Source organism: Brachyhypopomus gauderio, chromosome 10 (genome assembly GCF_052324685.1).
Source record: "Brachyhypopomus gauderio isolate BG-103 chromosome 10, BGAUD_0.2, whole genome shotgun sequence".
NCBI lineage: Eukaryota > Metazoa > Chordata > Actinopteri > Gymnotiformes > Hypopomidae > Brachyhypopomus > Brachyhypopomus gauderio.
Genome location: NC_135220.1, coordinates 24,453,875 through 24,480,611, shown reverse-complemented (window position 1 = coordinate 24,480,611; position 26,737 = coordinate 24,453,875). Strand labels below are relative to the sequence as shown.

The following is a 26,737-nucleotide window of genomic DNA, read 5'->3' as shown; positions in this document are numbered from 1 at the left end:
GTTAACCTAGCCTTAGTCTAGCTAACTTTTCTATTATTAGTTAGGTTAACTATCTAGATTTAGCTTAGCAAATTAACGTTTTTCACGGACGAGCAGAGTAAACATGGCGAACTCGCACAGGCTCGATGAAGAACTAACGGAGGCGCGTAAGGGCAGCAGAGGCGGTCTTTGCATAGAGGCGTGGCTAGCCAACTGCCTTGGGCCCCTCCCACTGCAGCCCAATGTATGCCCCAATTAGCTGACTTATTTCTCGCATATTAATGTTGATGGGCCCCCTAGCTAAATTCGCCTTGAGCCCCCAAATTTCTAAGTCCGCCACTGAAGGGCAGACTACATTACTGCTAAAGCTACGTTGAAAAAATAAGTGAAAGTTGTTGAGCTCTCTGAACTTAAGAACAAAGCTGCCCTCACTGACGCGGCTCAAGGATTACGCCTGTAAATTTAAATTTTAAATGGTACAATGAAGGTAATTTAAAAACCAGGACATTTCCTCGCTTAAAAAAATTCCCGGGAAAGGACGTGGAATATGGACATGTCCTGGGAAATACGGACGTTTGGTCACCCTAGCACAATTAATTACCACCCGCAAGACATGCCAATGATCTACAACTTTAACAATATGTGAAATTTTAAACATATATTTTCAGTTAGAGTGGAGTGTATTTATCAACAGGAATAAATAGTCGCACACAACCAGTCGTTGGGACAAAATAGTATGTTTTAATTCAGCCACCATCATAGAGATGCATTCAGTGCCATATACATTTGTTCATTCCCATCAGCCCACAAGAATCGGTCTGACAGCAGCCTATCAATAAATATTTTAGCTTTAAAAGGCTGACAAAGAATGTTCTGAAATGAAATTTTTGTTTCATTTAGTGGGGTTCCTGGGAAGCGCTAAAGATGTCTAACATAAAATAATCAGAAAGTGAACAAAACATTTAGATTAGAGTCTGAGCGTGCACACCATCATAAGCAAATTAGAAAGTCACACAATGTAAATTACTTCTGAGCAACAGAACGTAGGACTAATGGTAACAAAAAAAACAAACAAAAAAAAAACCGCTTTCTGCATTTAAACAGAATTTCGGGCTCCAATCCTAGACTTTTGTAGGACTTGCATAATTCTCTTTACTCTGAGAGATGCGCAGTACCGCTTTCCCTTGTGATGCAGCCTGCAATCAGAAATAACCATGTACATGCTAGTTCCCAATATACATGTTCCCAATATATACAACATTATAGGCCTATTCATTATATTGCTGCAATTGGCTCGAGCCTCCTCGTGACCCCGACTAGCGGGATAAAGTGGTGAAGATAATGGAATGGATTATATTCATTTTATGGCATGTATGTCTGTTCATCCTTCCCTCTCTCTCACCCCCTCCCCCCTCCTCATGTGGAGCTTAACTTGGAATTGCATTTTAAAACTTACACAACAGCATCAATGTCGCAGGCCCCATTGCGAGTCTGGACGTCATATTTCCGGACATCCGCCAGTATGGCAAGGGGAATTCGTGAGATTCCAACACAGCATTTTGGAATGGCACCTAACATCGGAGCAAATTCACTTATTAGACAAATGCGTATCCTGTCACAGCATACAGCTTATAACACGCACTTATAAAAGACAGTGCATATGCCAGTGCATTTGCCCAACAGTACTCGACACTATGTTCTTAAGTTCTTAAGCATACATTTCAACAGAGACCACAATGCACATATGTAATTTGCTCTGGACAAAAGAAGTTGTCTGCCAACTTCTTCAAATTCACCAAATATTTAAAATCATTCAAAAAAAAAAAAAAAAAAAAAAAAGGTAAGTATTAAGTTGCTCCATTATATGGAGTTGCAGGTTTACCTTGGACAGAGGTGAAGGTGATGCACAAGACCAGCAAAATGACTTTGGGATCCATTTGGAGAAGAGTTCCAAGTCAGCCTGGTTAGAAAGGCTTCACAGTTGCTCCATACGCAATGTTGGCTGTTTGTGATTACACACTATTTATATGTGCAGCAGGAGGAGGAGGAGGAGGAGGAGGAGGTGGAGGAGGAGGGCGGCACACCCTTCAAACGAACCCGTTTTAAACAAAGCAGGGCGACATGGTCCCAGACAACACCGGCTTACGCAGGTCATCTCTTCCCTTTTTACTCTTTGTGAGCTAGTGTTGTCCGTTTACCAATTAATCTGTAGGTTATCCACCCATGGCACTTGCTTATGCAGAGTCATTTGCATATTTATCTCTGGGAATCAAACCCAAGATCCTGGTGTTGCTAGCACCTTGCTTCATTTTAAATGTCTTGTGCATAAGCTGAAGCAGTTTCATAGCAAACTGTTTCACTGTACTATAGCTCAGACTCCAGTTGCGAAGGCTGGAAGCAAGAATCTCTCATACATTCTTTGGTCTGATGAACGCAGCTGGGTGTACTGTTGATTTGCCATACGTCTTTACACTTTACATGGTTCATCAAAGATCAGACTTGTCAGTCAACTAATTGTAGTTAATCTCAATCATCAAATCAATCCCACATCATCCTTTATAAGATCTACAATTTGACTCTAGTAGATGGCTAGGTAACAAAAAAAAGCATATGAAATCAGGCATCATTTATTAAATGCTCCATAATATCAAAACATAATTTACAAATTAAATAACTATTTAAACATGTAATTGAGGAACAATTACAAAACGAAAATGAACACAAAAAAGCTAAAAACATCTAAAACATTTCCTTGATGAGTTTGGCCCATTTGTTCAAGTCCTGTTGATACAAGTCAGGTGTGCACTGTGAACACAGCATTGATCCATAAGACACTTGCTGTTCACGTTCGAATTGTAGCAGCAAGAACGCCGGCGGTGACGTCTTTTGTCCCGTTAGGAATCTGGACACCAGAACGCAAACACACATTAGATAATGGAGAGGCATGTGTGCGCACACACGTAGGCCCAGGTGGGGCGTGCGTGTGTATGTGTGTGCGTGTGTGTGTGTGTGTGTGTGTGTGTGTGTGGGGGGGGGGGGGGGGGGGGGGGGGTCACCTTTGTCTTTCCTCGGGGCCTGGGGCCTGTGAGAGGATGCAGAGGCTTGCTCCTGACTGTCTGAGAACTTCTGCGTAAGCACAAAAAGGCAAGAAACAAGTTTAAACAGATTCCAAATCACTGGTTAGGAATCCCTGAACAAGGGCTCCCATTACGTTAACGGTCCACATGAAGAATGGAGGAGTTCTATTGGGCAGCTTTTACCTGCATGCCTGAACAAAGAGTCTCGACATACTGTGAAATGTTCGTTTTGCACTGTCAGGGATCAGAAGCTGTACTGCGCATAGGCCTAAACTCTAAGTCATGTAAAAGAGTGCTCCACCTAAACGTTTTAATAAGGAAATTAAACTAATGAAACCATTAGCTTTGCATCAAGCTAACAGCCACCAATAGTTTGCTCATTCTCACTTTGCTCACATTGCGATTATGCAGTCAAAGAAGAGAATTCCGCACCTGTTGGATCTGCTGGATTTCCCGCATGGCCAGCCGAATGGAGGGGTAGAGGCGGGGGACGGGCCTTCCCTTAAGCTCCGCCTCCCGCTCCGTCCTGTGCTCCATTTCAGCAGCCTCGATTCGTCTGCGTCTGTCAGACACGCGCTTCAGCACTGGGGGCTTGTGGGCCTCCAGGCCTGGGTTCTGGCCTGGGGGCTTGTGGGCCTCCAGGCCTGGGTTCTGGCCTGGGGGCAGGAAGAGTCTCTGCAGTTCCAGATGCACGTGGTCTGGATCTTCGGCTCCGTCGGCGCCGGCTTCAGTGTTTTCCGCTGCGGCGTGCACCATCATGGCCTTCAGCTCTTCGTAGTCTGGCTCGTGGTTGCTTCTCTGTTGTAGAGCATCAGATTGACAGATTCAATTTGCCATTTTACTGAAAGGCATATTCCAGGCTAACTGCAATTTAATCTTTTTTTTAATCCATTACATAACATCCACACTAGTCCTTACTTCAAACAGAGCAGAAGTATTTTGTTTGTATGACTAATACAATGGTATAAAAAAATATATACCAAAAGATTACACAACCTATATAATATGAAAATCATTACGCATAAGTAGTTTTCGAATACCACAGGTGAGCTGGACTTTTAATAACTCAACGTTAATTTAAATGCTGTTCGTGAAGTTTAAACCACAACTCCACACCAAACTGTAACCACTACTTTATACTGGTTACAACCACCATAAAATCTTCCACTGACCAAATCTGCCCCATCTGCGAAACATATGCTGGCTTAAATCTTTATTTATAGATATTTTTAACAGAAAAGTATCACAAGTGATTGTTTATTTACAATGCTAATTTTTATCTTAGATAACCATTTCTTCAGGGTTCCAGTCTGCAACTAAAATAGTCGCAGCGACCATAAAATTTTGAGAGTAATAATTAATTTACTCACCAGTGGCGACAAGTTATGAAACTGCATTATTTTTTTATGGCTAATGATTATATGTCATTGGAAAGAATGATTATTATTTCCTTTTGTTTGTATTTTAAAAGTTAACCTTTAGGCTACATTAGCACCCAGTCACAGAAGTGTCTGCCAATCAAAAAACGGATGCATGCTTGCGGGAATTCGATGAACTTGCAATTTCGCAAAACAGAGTAGCTAAGCTGGGTCTTTAGCAATAAGCGTTCATTTGCTGAAAATGGCAAAGCGAAAAAAAAATCAGATTTTTCACAATCTACATCTCTGTTAGACTTTAAAAGACCATCTGCTCAATCACAGCGACAAATAGACTCCATCAGCACTAGTGGCAACTGGACGACATAGATGTAGTTGAACAACTGTCCACTTCAAACAGATGTACAAGCATAGAAAGATATTTCTTTGAATTTATTAGTCTGTATGTCATTATTTGGCACCTAGAAAAAGTTATTAGCACCTGATTTTTTCTTTTTAGGAGTCACTGGCTCCTTGAGTAATTTTTTTGTCTGGGGCCCTGTTCTTGTGCTGTCCTGAGAACAGACCCAATAATACAGCTCTGGATGTAACAGGAACTAGGACCCAATGAAGATCATATAGTCTTTGAGGCAGGGGATGAACTCACCTGTCCACATGGCATGGTAAGCAGGTCCATCAATGGCTTGATGCCCACTTGGGTGTGATACTGGACCAGATCGGGCAGGGAGGAGTGTGCCCGGTCCTCGCCTAGGATCACGTATTTCCCATTAGTCTGCATCTCGATCATGTAGTGTCGACAGCGGCTCACACCCCTGTTTCGTAAAAATCACATTTCGTTGAAGTTCCATACAAAAGAACTGAACTGGCGCTAGGCTGGTAAAGATACTTGTGGTATTTTAATTACACTGGCTACAGTCAGATACAGTTTGATAAGCCCTGCAATCTTGCCGATGGCAAAAGTAAAGGAAGACTTACCTGTATGTAAGTGTATATCCTTCCCGACTCTGCCCAACTCTAATTAAAAAGCAGCCCAAGGGCTTGTCAGTCAAAAGGTCCTCTGCTTGCCTGTGGAAATGGTGAGAATCACAAGACTTGAGAACCAGGCCAAGAAGTGCTTGACTGCTCGAAACTACAGCATGGAGGCCACTGTGGTGCTGCGGGAATAAACTTCAAGCAATGGTGAAAAGCATCTGATTTACTCTCAAAAACCGCAAGTGAACGAACCTCCGTGTGATCATGCCGTGGAACCAGCAGGGGAAAGTTCCGTTCTGGGCTACTTTGCGGACCTGGGTCTCTTTGAACCAGCGGATGGTGTTGTTCCGTTTCTTGCGTTTCTCCTTGGCCCACTCTTCGCCCGCAGGCTGACCGAACAGCTTGATCACTTCGTTGTTTTCGTTCAGGTAATTATCAAAAGGAGTTGCCTACCAGAGACAGTGATGCACAGAACTCAAATTAGCAGAGTTTTGGCTCCTTTCCAAGAAGGAGACCCGAGAGAGACCAAGGATGTTCATCCTGGGTGGTCCACCGGCTACAAATGCAACAGTATCCAAGTTATGGATAATTGAGAAACTATTTGTCAGTTAAAAAATATCCCATTTGGATAAACCCCCAAACATACCCTTTTTATTATTATTAATTTATGGTAAATGAGCACACAATACTTTATTTTAAAGAGTGACCAAATCATGTTCAAGCTAGTCATAGCCAGTATACTGTGCTACGAGGTGTTACTCCCCCCCACCGCCTATTGTCCATTCAGCATGAAGGTGTATGGGAGTTGAGGAAAAACGACAGATACAGAGCTAACAAGGCAGCCATGTGCCAAATCGCTTGTGGGACACTGTATAATTACGGAGTCCTACAGTCCACCCCCATCAAAGAGATTTGGTCAGGTTAACAAGCATCAGACCGTGTAATGCTTGAACCATCAATGACTTTTGCATGCAGAAGTATAGGACGACACCAGGACTCATTCCCACACACCCACACACGTGTCAGATGTCTCCCCATCATTGTTTTTATTCTTAATCTCTTTGATAATTGTAACTTGTGAATTGCACCTTAACTGCTACATTAATTAAAACTTGCTTTCATTATTTTGAGCCTTGGTCTATGTCGTTTGCCCTATTAACTAAAATCAGCTCTAGATTGAACTTAGGCCTTGATTAGTGAGTGTTACAAGGGGTCATACTTGTCACACCACCTCACCCTGTGGTCTTCAGCAGGCCTGGTTTTGGAAGCATCTAATGCATGCAAGAATGAAAGTGGTCAAAGCCACTCCAACATCGCGTATGGCCTCACCTCAAACAGCTTACTGCGTGGCCTGGGCACTGGCGCCAGGTGGGACACCTGGGTGACTCCAGTAAGAATGGACCGAGGTCTGGGTTGGGGCTTTCTCGTCCTGGGCAGAGGAACCGGCAGAGAAACTGGCCCTGAGGAGACACCCATGAGAACAGCATTTGAACCTTACCCCACGTAGGGTCTGAAAACAAGCTACAACAGCAGGAGTGTGAACATGGAGAGGTCGTAATTAGCCAGAAGTGGTCTGCCCTCACTGTTGTTCTCCTGCTCCATGAGCATACGTCTGTTCCTCTCCTCCTCCTCCAGGAGCTGCTGCCGCCTCCTCTCCTCTTCCTCCCGCTCCTCCTGTTCCCGCTGGGCCTGCCGTTGCCTCCTCACCTCAGCCATGAGCACCAGGAACCTCCTCCGACAGCTCACAGCACGGTAATCTGGGAAATGAAGAACGGAAAGCAGGACGTTCAGAAGAAGCAGTGCTGGGTAGGTGAAGGTACTGGAGCTGAAGCTTCACCACGGATGGTCGCACGCAACACTGCTGGCAATCGAACGCATGTTCCAGAAAATTCTGGTTTTACTTTATGAGAGAAATAAATAGAAGCATCAGGGAGAGCAAAACAGATCAGTAGGACCACGTGAGTTTAAGTGATGATTGATCACGAAAACAACTTGTAATCCTTTTATTGCCTTTAACGCATGCCGGGGCATCTCTTTTGAGACGCACCTAGCAAGTAAATCAAATGTAGGGTCTGATTACAATCAGACAAATAGCCGTCACTACAGGTTCCATCATGTCCTTTCGTGACTGCAACGACCCCCCCCCCCCCCCCCCCCCCCCACCCCACCCCCTTCAGCCAAGGCATCTCTAAGCCTGAAGCAAATCTTGCAAACCTGGAGTTGGCAAAGCTGGGAGTTTTGACTAACTACTGCAAGTACAAATTTTTGTGTCCAAGTATTGCATGGCTAGAACACCGAATTGACATGGACGTACTCTTCTGAATGACAACCGCTGCCTTCCCCAGACGCTGCAGCACACCAGCCAACTCCTCCTGGTGCCAGTATTTGAAAAACAAGCGGGATGACCTGGAAGAGATCATCACACAGACCTGTCCTTCCATGTGCTCAAAATTTTACTGGAAATAAACAACAACCAAAAACACCTGATGGAAATTTACCCATCGGAGAGAATATCAAGAAAATTGTTTGCTGCAATTCAATGACTGCATATATTCTTTGATTATTATTTTGCAGAGACAGCTTTCTTAATTATTTTCAGCTTAACTATGTACATGTAACAATTGTAGATTAATTCTGTTTTAATACTTCAGATTTTGATGCACAACACACTGGTACCTAATGTGTGAGTGTGTGTGTGAACGCGCATCACATTTATACCTACCCGCATTTCCAGCCACTCAGCTCGGTAGTATTGAGGATGGACAGGCAACTATAAAAACAACAGATACTCATTAAAAAATACAAAAGGAACATGTGTGTGTGTCATCATAAACAATTGTTTTTCTAATAAGTCTTGTCCCCACCTTTCCTTGTCCAAAGGCAGGTTCGGTTTTAGCAGCAGTATGTTGTACCTAAGGAAAAGTGTTTATTATTATTTAGCTGAAAGTGAACACTCACAGCTAAAATTCATCTTTCAAATAAAAAGGCACACGTCTCGTTTACCTCTGTGCAAACTCCTTAAAAGGTGGGCGCCAAGAGAATCCTTCTTTTCGAATGCGGATGGTCTCTAGCAGTCCATTATATCGCAGCTAAACACACACACACACACACACACAAGCATGATGTATATTAGGCGCATACCCTAACAACCTCAAGATCTGAATCGCCAATACACAACTGAACTTTTACAGTTGCACGGTAGATGGCGCTGCAGCAAAGGGAATGCTAATGTTGACACACCTCCATAATGTTTGTTCTCAGTAGTGAATTCAGCCCATGTCATCTGGTCATGTGACTTTAAATAGGCACACAAAAGGACTAAAGGTCATTGTGTGTAGCAAAAGAGGAGAAAAGCCCTGGGGAGTTTCTAAGAAACCATGACTGGACCTCAGGGACCTACAACAGAACCACTACAGACTGCAGCTTGTATTCACAATATTTTGAATTAACATTTATTTCAGCATTATATGTATCTAATTATGCATATTCAAGTTGACCCAGTATGCCTAGAAATCATTGGCTACTGAGCACTTCAACAACAACGCTTCTGGGCAGGTGAGGCGGGACTATCCCACAGTTTTAAAAAGGAGCGGGTGAACCAAACACCAATGTGTCTGGCAACATGTATTTGGTAGCACTTCACATTACTGGCTATCAGTAGGCAGGATTTCATTTGTGTAATGGTGGCTATGTGCTCCCATTCAATGCCAGAAACAGCAGCATTTATTTGTAGAATTTTCCTTTAAAAGATTTGTACTCCCCCATCTGGGCCCACTGAACAGAGACCTCAGCAAGCAAAACTGTTATTCTGGAAAGCAGAAGAAAATCAGACCAGGTCTGGAGCATCAAGGAAGCCAGAGAAGCCAAGCAGAGGATTTGGAGAGGGACCAGGACCCTGCTGTCATGACTAACAAATCAGGAGCTCAAAAGAGTCTCAAAAACTGGAGCTTGGACTCAAATAGCAAAGCACACGTGGCCCACCTGGACCATAAACCCAGCTGGTCAGTAATTACCTACCTGGTCCATAACCAACTTGCTGTCCACCAGATCAGGCAGCTTGCTGCTGTTAGGTTTGATGCATCTTACGAAGTGAGGGTTGGCCGCAAACATCTTCTCCATCAAGACTGCCAGAGAATGCTGTGTGGGACAAGCAGGGTAGTTATAAATCACTATGGAAAAGCGCAAGGTTACCAGCTAGAGTTTTTACAAAAAATAAGATACCCCCCCCCCCCAAAAAAAATTGAGTGGCATCATTTTACCTTGAACTGTGCTCCTACAGACTGCTTTCTTGTCGAGTTAAAGTTGTCATCCACAATTTGTAGCTGAAATTGGAACAAAGTTCAGCAACTCGCCAAAACACCACAACTGGTGCAGTCAAAACCTATTCTGCATTTCACTCATACTGATCTTAAAGCCCAGAGAATTAAGACAAACAGGGAGGATGCGGTGACTCCAGGCCTACCTTTGCCCTCCGGGGCATCAGTGTTCCCGTTCTGGAAATTGTGGCTGAAAAAGGGAAAAGAAAATCCATATAGATGTAGACGGACAGGGGAAGAGATACAACAGCTGTGCAACGAGCTTCTCTGCTTAACCTGCGATTGTGATGTTAACATCCACAAAAATACACATATAGGTGCGCACACACGCACACACTTTAGTCCAGGGGTGCCCATTACGTCGATCGCGATCGACCGGAAGTGTCGGTCGATCGCGAAGGAATGTGGGTAGATCGCATGACATTAAAAAGTAGTGGATGAATGACTACTTTTTGAATCGTCCATCTGGACTGACGGTTGTATATATATACACACCACCCCGGTAACAATTTACGTTCGCCACCCCCCCCACCCCTCCGTCAACAAATTACATTCGCCACCACCCCCACCCCCATCAACAATTTACACTCGAGGCGAGGTAGATCTTTCTGACTTGGTCATCTTATAAGTAGCTCGCAAGCTGAAAACTTGTGGGCACCCCTGTTCTACACAGTTTAAAAATTAAGCAAACTTGTGCAGAATTTCTCCTTGCCAGCTGTGCTGTTCTGTACAGACACATCAGATTCCTACCAGAGAAGAGCACGCTGAGCAGCGGGGTGATGCTGTTGATGAAGAGTGTGCGGATGTTGGCTGGAATATTGTCTCTGTTCTTCTCCAGGAAGCCACTGGCATTGTACTGCACCTAAAGAGGCCAGAGAGGTCGAAGGCTTCAAATACACCAAGCGTGTGCAACTTTGTGAAGTCAACATGTGCTGTGCCGACAAGTCATGCAAATGTAAGCACGGTACAAACACACCAAATTAACCTTTTTCTGCTTCGGGCATACCTTGCCTGCATAGTGCACGATAGCGAAGAGGGGACAGTGACTCCGCACCACATCATAGTGGGGATTGGCTTTGAATTTGCTGTTCAGCTTGTCCACAAAGTTCCCATCTGTGGCCTGCAAGTTGAACAAGAACATTTGAGATTTAAAGGGGACTTTGACAAATGAGCACACAATGGAGGATTTCTACACTCGATGCGAGACATCTGTGTGCAATTTTCACAAATTTGGTATCTTGTTAACTAGACCAATGACCAGATCAAGAAGGAATTCTGGTCTGTACAAACCTTGCTGTAGGTGTTACCAGCACGTGTATGAAGACATACAATTGTAGCACCATAGTTCTAAACGGGTTCTAAACATGTTCTAAAACGAATCTCTAAACACAGTGGTTACAAACCCCCAGCGTGAATGTGTGCCAATAAGCCAATCGTCCACCAAAAACAGGAACCCACTGAGATGTGACTAAGCCCACGGGGAGAGGTCCTGCAACTAACCCCTGCACGCACCTGAGGGAAGGCACTCTGCTCATCCAGCAAGGACAGTATCCCAATGGGCTTTGTTAGGAACAGGTCCTGAAGGAGACAAATATATGTCCATTAAATATTGATTGTTGAAAGACTGACTAATATAATTCTGCAAACTTGCGTGCCCTGTTGTCTTATGGTGATCCTTCATAATCAAAATGAGACATGGTGATCAATCCCTTCAAAATGAGATAACCAATATTGGATTAGACACAGTGACAAATTTAATCTCATACTGCAGTGCAGGGCCGGAGTGGGACACTTTTTCAGCCCGGGAGTTTCATGTCCAAATCCGGCCCAAAATTATTTTTCCCTCCCAATCGGCCCTGACATGAGCCGGCCCATCGGGAATCCTCCCAAATCTCCCGATTAGCCACTCCGGCTCTGCTGCAGTGTTTTCACAATAATAAGCAGCTGACTACCATCCCATTAAGTGGATTTCAACTAGGACTAGGGCTGGACAATATGGACAAAATTTATATCTCAATATATTTATTAATTTCAGTCAGTACGATATAATTCTGATATCGATATGAATAATATAAAAGCTACAGAAAACTGGCAAGAATGCCCACAACGGATGTCTGTATCTACAAATGTATGTTAAGTATATAAAACATCTTATAAAACTATATTTACTTTAGAAATAAAAATACAGTGAGTCCCCGCTTAACGGCGGGGTTAGAGACGGCAAAGTCCATCGTAAAGCAGTTTTCGTCGTTAAGCGTGACCCTAGATTTAGATACGCTTTAATCATAAATGCAGTATAGAAAAAAACTAAATGTTCTTGTGCGTGCGTACAGCGTGAGAAAGAGCGATCGCGTTGCCGAGATGGGCTGCGGTGGAGGCTACGCTGCCTCAGCTTATCGTACACAACACTCTACTGTGCAGCCACTGCTCCTCCGCGCACCGAGTTAGTCCTATCTCCGGTCCGTCGTTAACCTGACCCGTCGTTAAGCGGTGACTCACTGTACAGTCATGGCCAAAAGTTTTGAGAATTATACAAATATTAATTTTTACAAAGTCTACTACTTCAGTTTTAATAATGGCAATTTGCATATACTCCAGAATCTTATAAAGAGTGATCAGCTTAACAGTAATTAATTGCAAAGTCAATATTTGGCTAGAAAATGAACTTTATCCCCCAAAACACATTTCAACTTCAATGCAGCCCTGCCTTAAAAGGACCAGCTAACATCGTTTCAGTGATTGCTCCATTAACACATGTGTGGGTGTTGATGAGGACAGGGCTGGAGATCAATCTGTCATGATTACGTAAGAATGACACCACTGGACACTTTAAAAGGAGGCTGGTGCTTGGCATCATTGTTTCTCTTCTGTTAACCATGGTTATCTTTAAAGAAACACGTGCAGTCATCATTGCACTGCACAAAAATGGCCTAACCTCAGTGAACAATCTATTGCATCATTAAGAACTTCAAGGAGAGAAGTTCCATTGTTGCCAAAAAAGCTCCAGGGTGCCCAAGAAAGACCAGCAAGCACCAGGATCGTCTCTTTATTAAAAGTGTTTCAGCTGCGGGATCGGGCCACCAGCAGTGCAGAGCTTGCTCAGGAATGGCAGCAGGCAGGTGTGAGTGCATCTGCACGCACTGTGAGGCGGAGACTCTTGGAGCAAGGCCTGGTCTCAAGGAGGGCAGCAAAGAAGCCACTTCTCTCCAGAAAAAACATCAGGGACACACTGATATTCTGCAAAAGGTACAAGGAGTGGACTGCTGAGGACTGGGGTAAAGTCATTTTCTCTGATGAATGTTCCGATTCCGATTGTTTGGGACATCTGGAAAACAGCTTGTTTGGAGAAGACGAGGTGAGCACTACCACCAGTCTTGTCTCATCAAATCAAAGTTTATTTGTATAGCGCTTTTCACAACACATGTTGTCTCATGCCAACTGTAAAGCATCCTGAAACCATTCATGTGTGGGGTTGCTTCTCAGCCAAGGGAATCGGCTCTCTCACAGTCTTGCCTAAAAACACAGCCATGAATAAAGAATGGTACGAGAATGTCCTCCGAGAGCTACTTCTCCCAACCATCCAAGAGCAGTTTGGTGATCAACAATGCCTTTTCCAGCATGATGGAGCACCTTGCCATAAAGCAAAGGTGATAACTAAATGGCTCAGGGAACAAAACAGAGATTTTGGGACCATGGCCTGGAAACTCCCCAGATCTTAATCTCATTGAGAACTTGTGGTCAATCATCAAGAGACGGGTGGACAAACAAAAACCTACACATTCTGACAAAATGCAAGCATTGGTTGTGCAAGAATGGACTGCTATCAGTCAGGATTTGGTCCAGAAGTTGATTGAGAGCATGCCACGGAGAATTGCAGAGGTCCCGAAGAAGGGTCAACACTGCAAATATTGACTTGGTGCATTAACTCATTCTAACGGTCAATAAAAGCTTTTGTTACTCTTAATATGATTGCAATTATGTTTCTGTACGTGATAAAACCATCTGACAAAACATACAAAAACCAGAGGGCAGCAGACCATGTGAAAATATAATATTTGTGTCATTATCAAAACTTTTGGCCATGACTGTAGTACAAATAAGTCAACCTTTTATTTGTCTTCAGCCTTCATATTGCCTATGAAGCACGACATCACGGTCAAATTAAAAAAACTCGTCGGCTTTGTCAATATTAATATCTTCCTTAGCCAAACCACTTCCACACCACAGAATTAATCTTTCCCAGAGATGTCAAGTAACAAAGTACTTTGTTACCTTACTTAAGTAGAAGTAGAAATTTTTAATATCTATACTTTTCTGGAGTAATTATTTTTTGTCAGACTTTTATTTGTTTTAATAAAATAGAATTCATTTTAGTAAAATGCATTTTAATTGGCATATATAGGGCTGAAACAATTAGCCTAGTACATCCGTATTTTTTAACATTGACATTTAAAAAAAACATTAGTCATTATGGCTTTTAGAAAAACGTTTTGGGGGGAGGGGTGCCCTATAGGCCCTGTGACACGGCTTACATTTTTGTCCTTAATGGCAATTTTCCCCTTACATTACTTTTATACTTTAAGTAGTTTTGAAACCAGTACTCGTCCTTTTACTTGAGTCAAAAGATTGAGTTGATACTTCAACTTCTACAGAAGTAAACCTTATCTACCCAAGTAATGAATGTGAATACGTTTGACACCTTTAGTCTTACCCCTTTTATCAACCATTTCATCTGCTTTATTATCGCTCGTCGAGGTGTGTTAGGACTCAAACGCGAGTTCCACCATGGAGATTTTTATAGTGGAGCGAACCCAAACGCCAGTCCATGGGAGAGGGTAGTGCTTAAACCTCCATAACAACAGATACGGGAATAGGACAGTAATCATTATGCCGACTTATGCACAACACGAGGCAACAAATGAAAAAAATAATGACACTCACGGAGAAACTAGATGCGGGGAGAAAAACGGGAGAATGCGGAATAATCAACGCGAAGTGAAAACCAGGGAAAAACAAACTAAGGACGCCACGGGAAGTAACCGGCTCTATCAAACGAGATGAGGACAATGCAAAACCCTTCCCAAAGTAACATGAATAAACGATCTGAAACTGCTGATTGCATTGATGAAAAGTGACACATGAGCTTCCCTAGGTGGCGATAGGGGCAGCCGTGCCAGAGTCAGTCCTGACACAAAGCTCATTTAGTCACATTTGTATTGCGGTCAGTGGTACTCCTTTTACAGCTAGGCACTTTATGCCATCCACACCACCCTGCCTGCACTCTCTTCTTTACCTCTCTCTCCTCCTGTTATGAACATTGTAATGTTGTAAATAGTGTTTATCGAAATATTGAAAATTAAAAAAATTGTTTAAAAGTCATATCACCGTTATTGAAACATTTTCTATTGCGATATATATTGATATTGAGTTATTGTTCAGCCCTAACTAGGATTTTTAAGAAATATCGATATATTTTTATAGGAGATACAAGATGAGGCTTCACAATCTGCTAGCATAAATGCGAATTGCTCGGTGTATAAAACTATACAAAATAATTTCAAATTTAACCTAAAAGGTTAAATAAATACTATATGGTTTTATATCAAGATATACATTTTTGAATGTTTCTTGAATATTTTAGAAACAGCAGAGCACATTTGTCTCAATGATGACTTACTTTCTCAATTATGACTTAGCATCATAATTATTAAATATATAGCAATAGTTTCTTTTTAAGCAATTTCTCATGTACATCACATGTACAGCTGAATGTTAATAGTGCCTTTGTGTCATTTTTGGCCCATATCGCCCAGAACCAATTTCAGCATGTTGAAATTTGTTGCTAAAATCTCTGGTATGAAGTGCATAGTTTTGTTGCCTTTTCGTTTAAGAACAAAGTCAGTTTGCTCATTTGGGCAGGACTAGCAGCCATAATTACAGACGAAGGTTCGTGCTCGGTGGGCAGGAACATACAGCCTGAAGGTTGTACATACAAACTTTAGAGAACAAAAGACACACACCCAGCCTGCAACCTTTATATGGTGATATAAGTGGCTCTTGGAGAAGGTCAGAAGCAAAAAAGGAGTTACCAGGACTGGATGGGATTTACCTCAGAGCTCAGAGCGGGAGTAAGAGCAAGGAAGACTGATTCTGTGCTTTACCAGAATGGGCTTGTTATCCTTGAAGGTTATGGTCTCCCACTGGATTCCTTCCTCTTTGTATTCATTCTGCTCCATTAGAAAGATGTGCTGTGGAAAGAGGGAACTCCAATAAGCTCTGCAGTAAACAAGGGCTAAAGCCAAAATTATTGATAGCCCTGTCAGCTGAACATCTTTGAACAGTGCTGGATCATATTGATTCTATGAAAAATGATTCCTGCTCAGCAACCTACCAATACAAATATCGTAGATCAAACAAATGGAATACATTAAATAACAAAAGACCAACTGAATTTTAAAAGAAACCATATCCCACAACAAAATATGGATTTTGACTTTAACTGCCTCCTTTCAGAAAGTATGAAATGTACGCTCCATGAAGGCCAGGCAATGAGGTAAAGCTAACTAACAATCAACCATCATCATCGTCATCATCATCATCATCATCATAAAGGGTACACTGTAATAATTGGTAGTGGTTGGTCACATAAGATCAACAGAACTTGCAGGCAAGAACTTCTCCATCTTACTCAGCTCAATATGAAACCTGCCATTTAGAATGTCATGTTTATTTTACAGCACGTTATTCCTCTTGGGTAACAACGTTTTACCAAATCTTGAAGCATGTTGGTTTGCTTACAAACGACAAGTTGAAAAACGGGATGTACCAGTGTTTCAAGTACAGACGATTGCAATATGCTCAACAGCACAGAGAGCAGTCATGTGAGTAAGGGGTCATGCATGTGCACAGATACTTACATGGTTAAAGAAATATTGCAGCTGCTCATTCGCAAGATTGATGCAGAGCTGCTCAAATCGGTTCACACCAAAATTCTCAAACCCAAAGATGTCAAGTATACCTACAAACAGCAAAACAAGGCGTCCCATGGAAATGTTGAACTATGCAAACTGTGAACGCATATGAATTTCTAGTCCTTGGAGGTTTTGAACACTTCAACATAGTAAATACATTCAAAGTTAAAAGGAGAAAAAAGTTTTTACACCACCAAAAAGTACCAACAATGTTAATAAGACATATTTAAGACACAAGTTAATATTAATTTTTCAATGAAGTGCAGTTCACATGAGACAGCAATGCTTAAATAGATTTTGTACAGAATATCTGAACAGGGTTCCCACGGGTCCTTGAACTTATTTTTTTCAGATTCACAAACTTTCAAGGATTTCAAGGCCCCGGAAAGGCATAAAAGGACAGCCGCCCTTGAAGGTCATTGAATATTTTGGATATTTTGGATTTCACATGGATGAAGACTGTCAATAATAGGCCAATCAGAGTTTGTAGGAAGTAAATATTTAGAAAAGACTGGTATTTTTGTAAAGAATCTCTTAGATTGTCATGAAGATCTTTTAAATTTCTCATCCTTTGTTAAGAAATATGATCTGATATAGTAAAAGATTTTAAGAAGGTCTGCAAAGCAATTCCTTTAGCACTGATAAATGTCAATTTATATTCAGAGGTGACTGTTTTGACTAGGGTTAGAGTTAGGTGAAATCAAGTATAATAAGATTATCAATGATGTTATGCGACAAGATTTTACAATGAATACAATAGAGATTCTTTCCAAAAACACCTTAATACCAATGATAAAACCACAATGGCTTTTGCTCATTCCAAATTGGTCAAACGGCCCATATCTCCTAAAGTGAGAGAGACTAATTTCAAAATATTAAATAACATATACCCTGTAGTTCTTTAAAAAAATATATATATATATATAAATTTGATGTTGATTCATGTGTCTTTTGTAAGTCAGGAGTATTTGTTTTTTTTCATGTCAGTATTCAAAGAGTTTGCATGGACATTAGAAACTGGATTAATCTCAAACTTTACATTCATTCAGTTGATGTTGATATTATGCAGAAAACGTAATTTTGGATTTATCTGATGACATAAATGTAGTCGTACCTTCAGCAAAGTACCACATTCACTACTTTAAGTGGGAGGGGTAATACGCCCTCCTTCCTCTGCTTTATAAGTGAATTTAAATCATATTATTCTTCGTTAAGAAGACTTTTAAAAACTCCAAAAAAAAAAAAAAAAAAACTAGAATCATCTCTCACCAGATCTCTAGAAACGTCTAGATCTCTAGAAATCTCTAGAATTGGTAAATTTCTGGTCACGTTGAGTGTGAGTGAAGTTTTTTTGTGGGCGAGGGGACACCATGTAGCGATGTTGTAAAATAAATGGCTCTTATTATTTACCTGAGGGGGCGACGCCACCCCCCCCCCCCCCCCCCCCTTTGGCGCCAGCCCTGATCACCAGGGTTGCCAAGATCAGTTCTCTGGAGTGAGATTTGGGGGGGGGTGAGGGAGGGTGGCGAGTGTAAATTACTATCGGGGGGGATGTAAAATGGACACAAATTAAGTATTAAGTAAAAAACAAGCACAAACTTCGATATAAACATAAGGCGTTATATGCTTCAGGACTTTGTCACGTTTGGAGCACACTACGAGCTCTGTTATGTACGCAACTGTTGTTTTCCAAGTTAAAAGTGGATAAACTCCGTTTGTCGTCTGCAGTGCCTTTGCTGCACCTCGTATGTAGTTCTTTCCAAACGTGTGACAGAAGACCGCGTCTCACCAACGAGACTAAAAGCAGTCACTTCATGCCGCTAGTTTCCTGTTTTCCACTACGCCGGTTTTAAAAGTGTTAGCGGCTTGCTAGGCTTGTAAACAAACCGGGCACCACAAAGATGTAGCAGTGTGTCGCCCTCAGAGCTGATGAGGTAACCGGGCCACGGCACAGACCGTTAATGCAGGTGAGAGCGGACCGGCTGGGGAGCCGCATGAAACCAGGCAAAGAGCCGCAGGTTGGCCACTCCTGAACTAGAGCTTACGAGAGGTAAATTTTTGAAGAAAAATTACCAGGTCCATTGAAACTGCTACGGTTAGTATGCATTTGGTCATTCAAACAATGACCAACTCTAATGTTTTCTGTTTTATAGAACCAGGGTAATTTGAATATTTACCTATTTCACTGAATTCCACATCTGAATCCTGAGTATGTGCCAGCAGCTCGTTAATTTTACTAACGATCCAACCAAACACCCTGCCGTAGACCACCTTAGCGATTGAATCTCTGGCATCTGAAATGAAATAAGATGATCATGGAAAACATTTAAAAGCTAAAGTTGTGCTCATACACCAAGGTCCAAAAATTAACATCCATTGAAACACGTTCCGTTAGATGCTTTAGAGAACTTAAATTGGCTTATAGCACACAGCTATGGAAAAAGTACCCACATTTTCGAGGTAGATGACTTGGGGAAAAGTGCCCGATTGTAGTCATCGTCAGAGTCATTAATGTATCAAGCATGCGGAGTGTAACTTTTGCAAAAGGGGAAGTTTTATGGAATCACCAGTGTGAAAGGGTTGAGCTGCTCCGTGGTCCTACCTTCTGCCTGCTGCTGGTTATGGAGCCGGTAGATGGACTCCCCGCGAGTCACCGACATGGTGCAAGTGAGACACCTCAGCAAGTCCTCCTCCTGAACACCAAACTGGCCCTGCAGAGGAAACCACATGTTACCACAAAAGAGGCCTAGAAAAATAGGTGTTGCTTCCTAGCATGTTAGCATCAGTGAGTGAGAGGCCAGTCCTGTAGAAGATCTACAGCAGACATTGCTCCAGTGTCTGCCAGAAGAAATAATTTGAGGGCTGAGTAAACCAAAGACTCCGATCTAGGCAACAATGAAATCTCCAGTGACATTTAGTACGTCTCAAACTAACTAGCACCACTTCCCTTTGTTCTATCGTTAGCCATGTTGGGACATTTGGTTGATCTCCTTATTACAGAAACCATACTGTAGATGATATGGTCCAAACCAGGGCTTTAGAAATAGGGAAGTTACTTGCATTTAACAAAGAGGATATGTTGAAAGGCAACAACATTCATGTACCATTTCTTGGAATCTCAACATGGTTAGTTTGTGGACTTCATCCTAAAGATGAACACTCATTTTTAATGCTGAAGAGGTTGAACTCACCGCCGTGGCTTTGAGCCAACCCCGACATTTCTCAGTCACTTTCAGGGCATCGCTGTCTGTGATCTCAAATGTGATGTTCCCCAGAGAAAGTACTCCTGCCAAGATGGTCATCATGTCCACCTTTTCCTAGATTTGACATACAATATTAGTTAAAAAAAATAAATAAATAAAAAAACCAATCAAACAAAAAAGAGAAGTGAGAGAGAAGACTGGGTGCTTCCTCAGAGCTCAGAGAAGCCGTTCCTTACCCGTTCCTGAAAGCCCACCATGTCCATCGCATTGCTCACTTCTCCAAACTTCGTGCTCCAGTGTTTCACCATATCATCCTGGATGAATCTTCCATTCAGATAACTGAGAATTCAACCACCATGGCAAACAGATAAAAGCACCGATTTTATTAGAAGGAATTCTACACATCAAATGATGACTAAAGAAACACCACCCTTTCGGGTTAAACGAAGAAAGAAGAAGTCACAGACACAAAAAAGTAACATCTAAAATAACTCATGGTATCAAGTGTGGTGATTAAATACCTACTCACTTGGGCAACTTAAAAGTATGTTTGACACAAACAACTATAAAAAATAAAATTATTATATTCCATATAGAGGAATATGATATAATTGTGTTAAAAGCAGCCCCAAATAAGCCTTCTTTCCTAAGCTGTGCTACATCCATAACTACTAAGATTACACCTTTATCTTTACACATGGTTATAAAAGACATCAAGATTGCAAATGCTTTGCAAAGTTACTCTCCCTGTGTGAGATCACATACCACGAGGATGAAATGAGTATTACTCACCGATACTGAGTAGGTTCCAATAGGCCATACATTTCCTTGTCCTGTGGAGAAATACCGGCTAGCATGCAATAGAAGATGTGGAAATTTCTCTCGCCCTCATCCTGGTGAACCACACGTGACTTTTCCAAGAGGTACTCATTGATTTTGGCCCCCTTCACTACGGGGTCAAAGGCAGACTAGGTCAGGACAACAGGCTCCAGATACACAAGGGCACAGTCATAATGACACACTGCAGGAGGCCAAGTGTGTGTGATTGGGTGCCTGTCAGCCATGCATCACTTCTGATTTCATCACAGCCTCTCATGAACTCACCTGAAGAGTTCTGAAAGCGCAGCTGAATGTACTTCCCAAAACGACTGCTGTTGTCATTCATGACTGTTTGAGCATTCCCAAAAGCCTCCAACAGAGGATTCACCTATCAAAAACCAGATTAGATTCATTACTTTGATTCATTTGACCTTAAATAAGTAAATACATTAGAAGACAGCAGAAGACACAATAGGAAGTCACTGGAAAAAGTTGTGTCCTTTTATCTTCTAAGACAGCATGTTCCTTGTACATCCCACAACTTGATGGTCTGACCCACTTCAATAGTTAATGTGGTTTTGTTAGATAGGAAGACAAGTGAATTCCACATCTGATGAAGAAAGAAATCACACACACACACAGCCATCCCCAAACCGATCTAGAACAAGATACTCCCAGATCCACAAATGTAAGGCAGTAGATGTCAACCTACTCAAGATATATAATAATAATAATAATAAATAAATAAATAAAACCACACACAAAAAAGGACCGTTATTTGCTACTCTGTAGTGTCCTGTGTATTTGTTCAAAAAATACATATGGAACAATCAAACCAACAAGTAAATTGGACAGACAAAAATAAATAAATTAATTAATATGCAGACACAGAACACAAAAAGCAGCATGGATTTCCTCAGAAAAACATGCCACGTGGGCAAGGAGACCAGCAGGGATGTTGGGTTCGCCTGATGTGCTGTTCAAGCAGATTTGCCTCAAGCCGGCAGTTAGTAAATGGGTCACGAGAGAGAAAGAGAAGTGAGAACTGAATAAGAACCCCGAGGTCCTGGAAAACGGTTTGTTTTGACTGGTGGAACTCCTGTGCCATTTCTGGAGACCATTTCTGGATGACTCAAATTACCCTTGAAAATGCAGCTCAACACAAAAACTCTTAGGACCTCCTATCAAATGACACTCTACTCTATGAAAGCCGTAGTTCTCACACACACACACACACACACACACACACAGTTATAGAATAACACTCGGCCTACTAGAGCTAACCAGTCCAACTGATTACATTTCTTAACAGGTAGTTACAAGAAGTATTAAGCAGGCAGTCTCACACACACACACACACACACACACACACACACACACACACACACACACACACACACTATTAAATATGGATGTCCCTTCATATGTAATAATTGATACTAAATGTAAAAAGCTATAGCCAATAAAAGTAAAATACTTTGAACCAAACACTTTAAATACCCTGAGTGAGGCCTTCCCCCGATTTATTTTACATTTCATGCCATATTACCCCGGAAACTAATAATTTAAAACCATCAGAATTCATTTAAACCTCACTTCATATACTACAAATTTACAGTAATCCTATGGCATTTTTGCTGAAGTGTACAACACCAAGAAACTAATCCTAGAAACTATCAAGCTTGTCGTTCTCTACCGTTTGAACAAGAAATATGGTTTCACACATAATACTGACTGGTGTGCAAGCCTCATCACTTGGCGATAGTAGTTCTTTTTACTGCAGAACCTTGACATCACATCTTGATTCCTTTCCATTACTCGGTTGCCTATAGCGACTTGCTGTGGCACCGTCACGGTTTTATGGCACTAGAATGCTAGTAACCTAGGCACAGAGCCACACCAGTTGTTTACGTATTACAGTCGCTAAAGTTACAGGCGTGTCTGTGGTTGACACACTCGAGAGGCAAGTTAAATTCGGTGAGGGTGCAAGTCAACAGCACTACAACCTTCTCTTTTGTGATCTGAATTAACCAGCCTCTCAGACTGACCAACATACCACTGCTGCTCAATTTCTTTGAGAAACATTTCTTTTTATAGAAACTTAAACATGTAGTTAAAGATTAAAGTCCATCTGTTGCCCTGAACAGCTGGCATTTGTGTTCCCTCAAATGTTGATCAGTGGTCATTTTCTATCCACAGAACCACTGCTGGCAGCCTTCTTGGAGAGCAAACAACCCCCAACCCAGCAGTGACATGAACACATGGAAATGTCCACAAATAGTGCTTTGTCTGATACCATCATGTTAAGGTTATTGGTGTGTTGAGAATGGCCCTTCACCCAAATAACATCTAATCAGCAGTGGTTTGATTCCTGGAAAGCAAGCAGTGGTGTAAAGGGAGGAGGATAACTACGAGTGGTCAATGAGGGTATTTCTAATAAAGTGGTTGCATGATCAGCTCCCATGTCATTGGAAGTTGAAAAGCAAAAACTGATTCCAGATCAGGCCTCAAGTGCACAGCCTGGCCCCACACACACACACAGAGACAGAGACAGAGACAGAGAGAGAGAGAGATCAGCCTTCATTGTGATGATCGACCAACAGCACTTTCAAATGTAAGCCTGCTTAATTAGCCAAAACAGCATTCTATCCATCACGGACGTTCAATTAAAATGCTCAAAATCTTTAGTATCCCTTTAAAACCTGAAACATCTAGCTAACTATTAATTCAATTGCGCTTTGGGTGTCTATCTATCTGACTTCAGGTCAGGCCCTCGCATCTCTGAACACCAGAGCTCGGTTTCCTCTCCAAGCACGTCTAGCACGACGTTAACCAGCAATGCACTGCACAAGACGCCCACAGAATCAGGAAGCCAGAGGACACTGTGCGAACCCGCCATGTCATAGCCGGCTTCACTAATGCGTGCAAATCACGAGGATGCATTCAAATGTGTGCATCTCGGTGGAGCCCCCCCCCCCCCCCCCCACCTGCTCCGCACAGCTGGGATGGGTGGGGGTGAGAGTGGAGATGAATGCTCACCTGCAGGATCTGCTGCTCCAGCTGAGAGTTGGCTCGACACAGCTCCATGAGCTGGCGGAGAAGGTGCTTGGTGCTCTCCGTCTTCCCCGCCCCACTCTCTCCACTGTGGGGGGGGGGGGGAAACAATAACAATAATGGACACGCGTACTGGGATCATGCTGCCAAAATCTCCGCAAAACGCCCAGCCCCAAAGAGAAGAACAAGACTTGGAGGTGGATGTTGCGATACCACAAAGCATGAAGATGCGACTTGGACAGTTATTGTTTGATCTTTTTTTTTTTTTTTGCATAATTAGAAATACTGCGATGAAAATCAGGATGTCTACAGTGCAGTTTAGGTTTGATGTCATAAATAAAATGACAAACACACACAGGCCAGTATTCAGCCAATATCGGTGCGACTGGGTGAATTTTTGATAAGCAAATGTTCTAAAGGCTCACAACTCTGACAGGAAAGTCCTAGGACTTCCTGTGAACCACTTCACATGCATGCAAGAGCGATCAACTCTGGAAGGCAATTGGGAGGATTTGCATGAGCAATGGAACTTGCAAATTCACATTTTGGCCCACAATCTATTTACCATCACAGCAAACGTGAGCAAATTACAGAGGGCGATAAAATAATCCAGAGACCCAGAGATAAACTGGAGGTACAGTATGCCACTAATTGCTACACTCCCTCAAAGGTTTTTAAAAACACAGAAATTCCTTCTAATAAGTCCAACACTATACACAGATAAAAATGTCAATGTCTAGTACTGTAAGGTTAAATCTCTCCACATGGTAACTGTCAGGAAGATTGTGATTAAAATGTACACAAATCAACTGGTGCCTGAAGGGAGTGTGTCATGCCTTTTGTATCCAAATATAACTTGTTTACATCTGCTGACACACACGTATACATGCGCTAACGGGTGTATTCTCCTCTGCCGTCAGCATGTGTGATGGGCACATTCTTGCTGGGTTGTCCAGGTGATTATCAGCCTCCTTGCACCACTGCTCACACGCCGCCACCACCTCCTCCCCTGACCCCCCCCACCATCTACCAGCCCCACCCAACTAGCGGAGACGGGACCACCATATCAGGATCGGGGATGTTGGCTTGCTACTGAACCAAAAACAGCAGACAAGAAACTAAAAGTATGGAGTTTGCGTAGTACCTGTGGCGAGACCCCACATTGTGATTAACATTACATTTTAAGCAATGGGCAGGCACTCTTATCCAAAACAAACTGCATAATGTGATTAACATTATTTAAAGATAAAAATTATTTAAACATTATTTTAAATAATTATTGAAATAAAATTCTTGGCCTAGATTTTCTCCAGATCCCCCCCCCCCCCTTCTCATCTCCTAGAGTCTATAGAACAGAGATGCCTTTGTTATGACTTGAAAATAAAAAAATAATTAAATTACAAGGCAACTACAAGTCTTGTAATGAACACCCAACAAATTCTACTCTGAAGACAAAGTGGCTCTCTGAAAAATGCAATAGAAAATCTCCTTCATGTCTACAGTTTACAAAAGGTTTGCACCGTCCCTCTAGGATTTGAAATCCCAATCCCTCTGATTGGTAGTGTTTGGAGAAGAACACAACCTCGTCGGGTTAACAATGGAACCGGCATCAAGGCTAGACAGGAACTCTCCGCAACATAGAAAAGCATCCAGACTGGTCTACCGTAGTGCAATGGCCGAAATACCAACCGAAGATAATGTTGCCTTCCATAATTCCTCATCAGTCATGACTTGCCCAGTAAACAGATGAATGCTAAGGGAGACCTGCCTCTACACGTTTGATGATAGGCAAAACAACCTATGGATTAAAAGCGTGCTATAAAGTGTATAGAAGATATAATAAAGCGACTCACCTGATAACGATACATTGGTTCTTAGGTCCTGTACCCAGGCGGCCTAACATAGACTGATATGCGCGGTCTGCGACGGCAAATATGTGTGGAGGTAGGGAATTTTTTTCGTGACATTTATACTTCTCCGACACCTGCAAAGACATTAGGGTAGCATATTCATACAGGCTTAGAAATAAAACTGCAAGGTCTACAGTATGCTCTTGTTTCTGAGTTTTCACACCATCTAAAGCTATTTAAGAGGAAGTAAACGACGCGTTCGAGATGTCGTTTATTGAATCAAACTGATATGACATATCTTACCTCCTTTTCATAGAGGGGAAGATATTTAAATGGGTTGACTGCCACCAAGATGTCCCCAATATATGTCTGTTAAACAGAAATAGACAATATCAGTTATCCACGTCTGTTGTTTCTCGATCTGCTGTGCGCGACAGAAAAAAAGGTTTTCAAAATGATAATTTAAAAATAAAGAATAGTAAAGCAATATATATTTAGCCAGTATAGCAAAATCTGCTGGTTACTAAAACAAAACTGTCGATGCTTCAAGTTGACTAATCGTAAGGTGCTCAAAAGGATCACCGGTGGATGTACTTACATATATACGGTTCTGATTAAAACGGCACGTCAGCGACTCAAGCAAACTTTTCTCGTCCAGATCAGAGAGACTGGCCAAATCTTCTTGATGCTCCTCCATGTTCTTATATGCTAACCTAATTTAATTTTGCGAAAGACAACAAAATGGGTTTCCTTGATTTATTTCCTCTCATTAGGCTACGCCATGGTGACTTTCCGCATTTTCTTCTTTTTAATCGTGTTTTAAAATCTTCACGGAACAGTAAGTTACTCGTCCGTATGGCCAACGTCCACACCGCTGACACGGTAAGAGAGAGGTCTCAGTGGCAGTACCCGCCTCCAATTGCTCGCGCGGACTTTAACTCTTGCCTAACCGAAGAGTTCCTGTACTTGAGACTTGCAGTACACCTACGTACGTGTCCAATCTGACAGAAACCACTTCAAAATACAGCAAAGAGAAGCCCTACGTCTTGGGTTACTGCTCTGACACACCTCAAAGTGTGACGTACACAGGTTTTTCTAATCTGTCGCTCTGTGTGCTGTA

The 26,737-nt window shown here is 42.1% G+C and overlaps 2 protein-coding genes across 2 annotated transcripts; both read right to left on the bottom strand.

Annotated features, from left to right (window-relative positions):
* Positions 1-700: 700 nt before the first annotated feature.
* On the bottom strand, positions 701-2,007 carry ccl27b (chemokine (C-C motif) ligand 27b). The gene is made up of 3 exons (XM_077020633.1): positions 1,862-2,007; positions 1,436-1,550; positions 701-1,175 (listed from the first exon to the last, which is right to left on the bottom strand). The coding sequence occupies exons 1-3, from the start codon at positions 1,914-1,916 to the stop codon at positions 1,076-1,078; spliced, it is 270 nt and encodes an 89-aa protein (XP_076876748.1). The 5' UTR covers positions 1,917-2,007; the 3' UTR covers positions 701-1,075.
* A 583-nt stretch (positions 2,008-2,590) lies between these two features.
* On the bottom strand, positions 2,591-26,715 carry LOC143526053 (myosin-IIIb). The gene is made up of 30 exons (XM_077020632.1): positions 26,216-26,715; positions 25,921-25,986; positions 25,621-25,751; positions 23,753-23,855; positions 20,999-21,101; positions 20,687-20,843; positions 20,131-20,233; positions 19,883-20,008; positions 19,294-19,402; positions 18,869-18,985; positions 16,638-16,738; positions 15,882-15,968; positions 11,233-11,298; positions 10,727-10,840; positions 10,471-10,582; positions 9,867-9,910; positions 9,664-9,726; positions 9,422-9,541; positions 8,408-8,493; positions 8,269-8,316; positions 8,127-8,174; positions 7,719-7,810; positions 6,988-7,161; positions 6,734-6,864; positions 5,657-5,853; positions 5,408-5,497; positions 5,079-5,244; positions 3,489-3,854; positions 3,036-3,105; positions 2,591-2,881 (listed from the first exon to the last, which is right to left on the bottom strand). Exons 1-30 carry the CDS (start codon positions 26,312-26,314, stop codon positions 2,874-2,876), a joined length of 3,297 nt encoding a protein of 1,098 aa, XP_076876747.1. The 5' UTR covers positions 26,315-26,715; the 3' UTR covers positions 2,591-2,873.
* Positions 26,716-26,737: the final 22 nt, after the last annotated feature.

Coding starts and splice junctions, on each gene's coding strand:
- LOC143526053 (XM_077020632.1), bottom strand. CDS start 26,314: ATGGAGGAGCATCAAGAAGATTTGGCCAGTCTCTCTGATCTGGACGAG. Junction 6,865..6,987: donor CATGGAGCAGGAGAACAACA/GTGAGGGCAGAC, acceptor GTGTCTCCTCAG/GGCCAGTTTCTCTGCCGGTT. Junction 5,854..6,733: donor CACGCAGTAAGCTGTTTGAG/GTGAGGCCATAC, acceptor TGTCTCTGGTAG/GCAACTCCTTTTGATAATTA.
- ccl27b (XM_077020633.1), bottom strand. CDS start 1,916: ATGGATCCCAAAGTCATTTTGCTGGTCTTGTGCATCACCTTCACCTCT. Junction 1,551..1,861: donor CACCTTCACCTCTGTCCAAG/GTAAACCTGCAA, acceptor CTCCGATGTTAG/GTGCCATTCCAAAATGCTGT. Junction 1,176..1,435: donor TGCGACATTGATGCTGTTGT/GTAAGTTTTAAA, acceptor TTCTGATTGCAG/GCTGCATCACAAGGGAAAGC.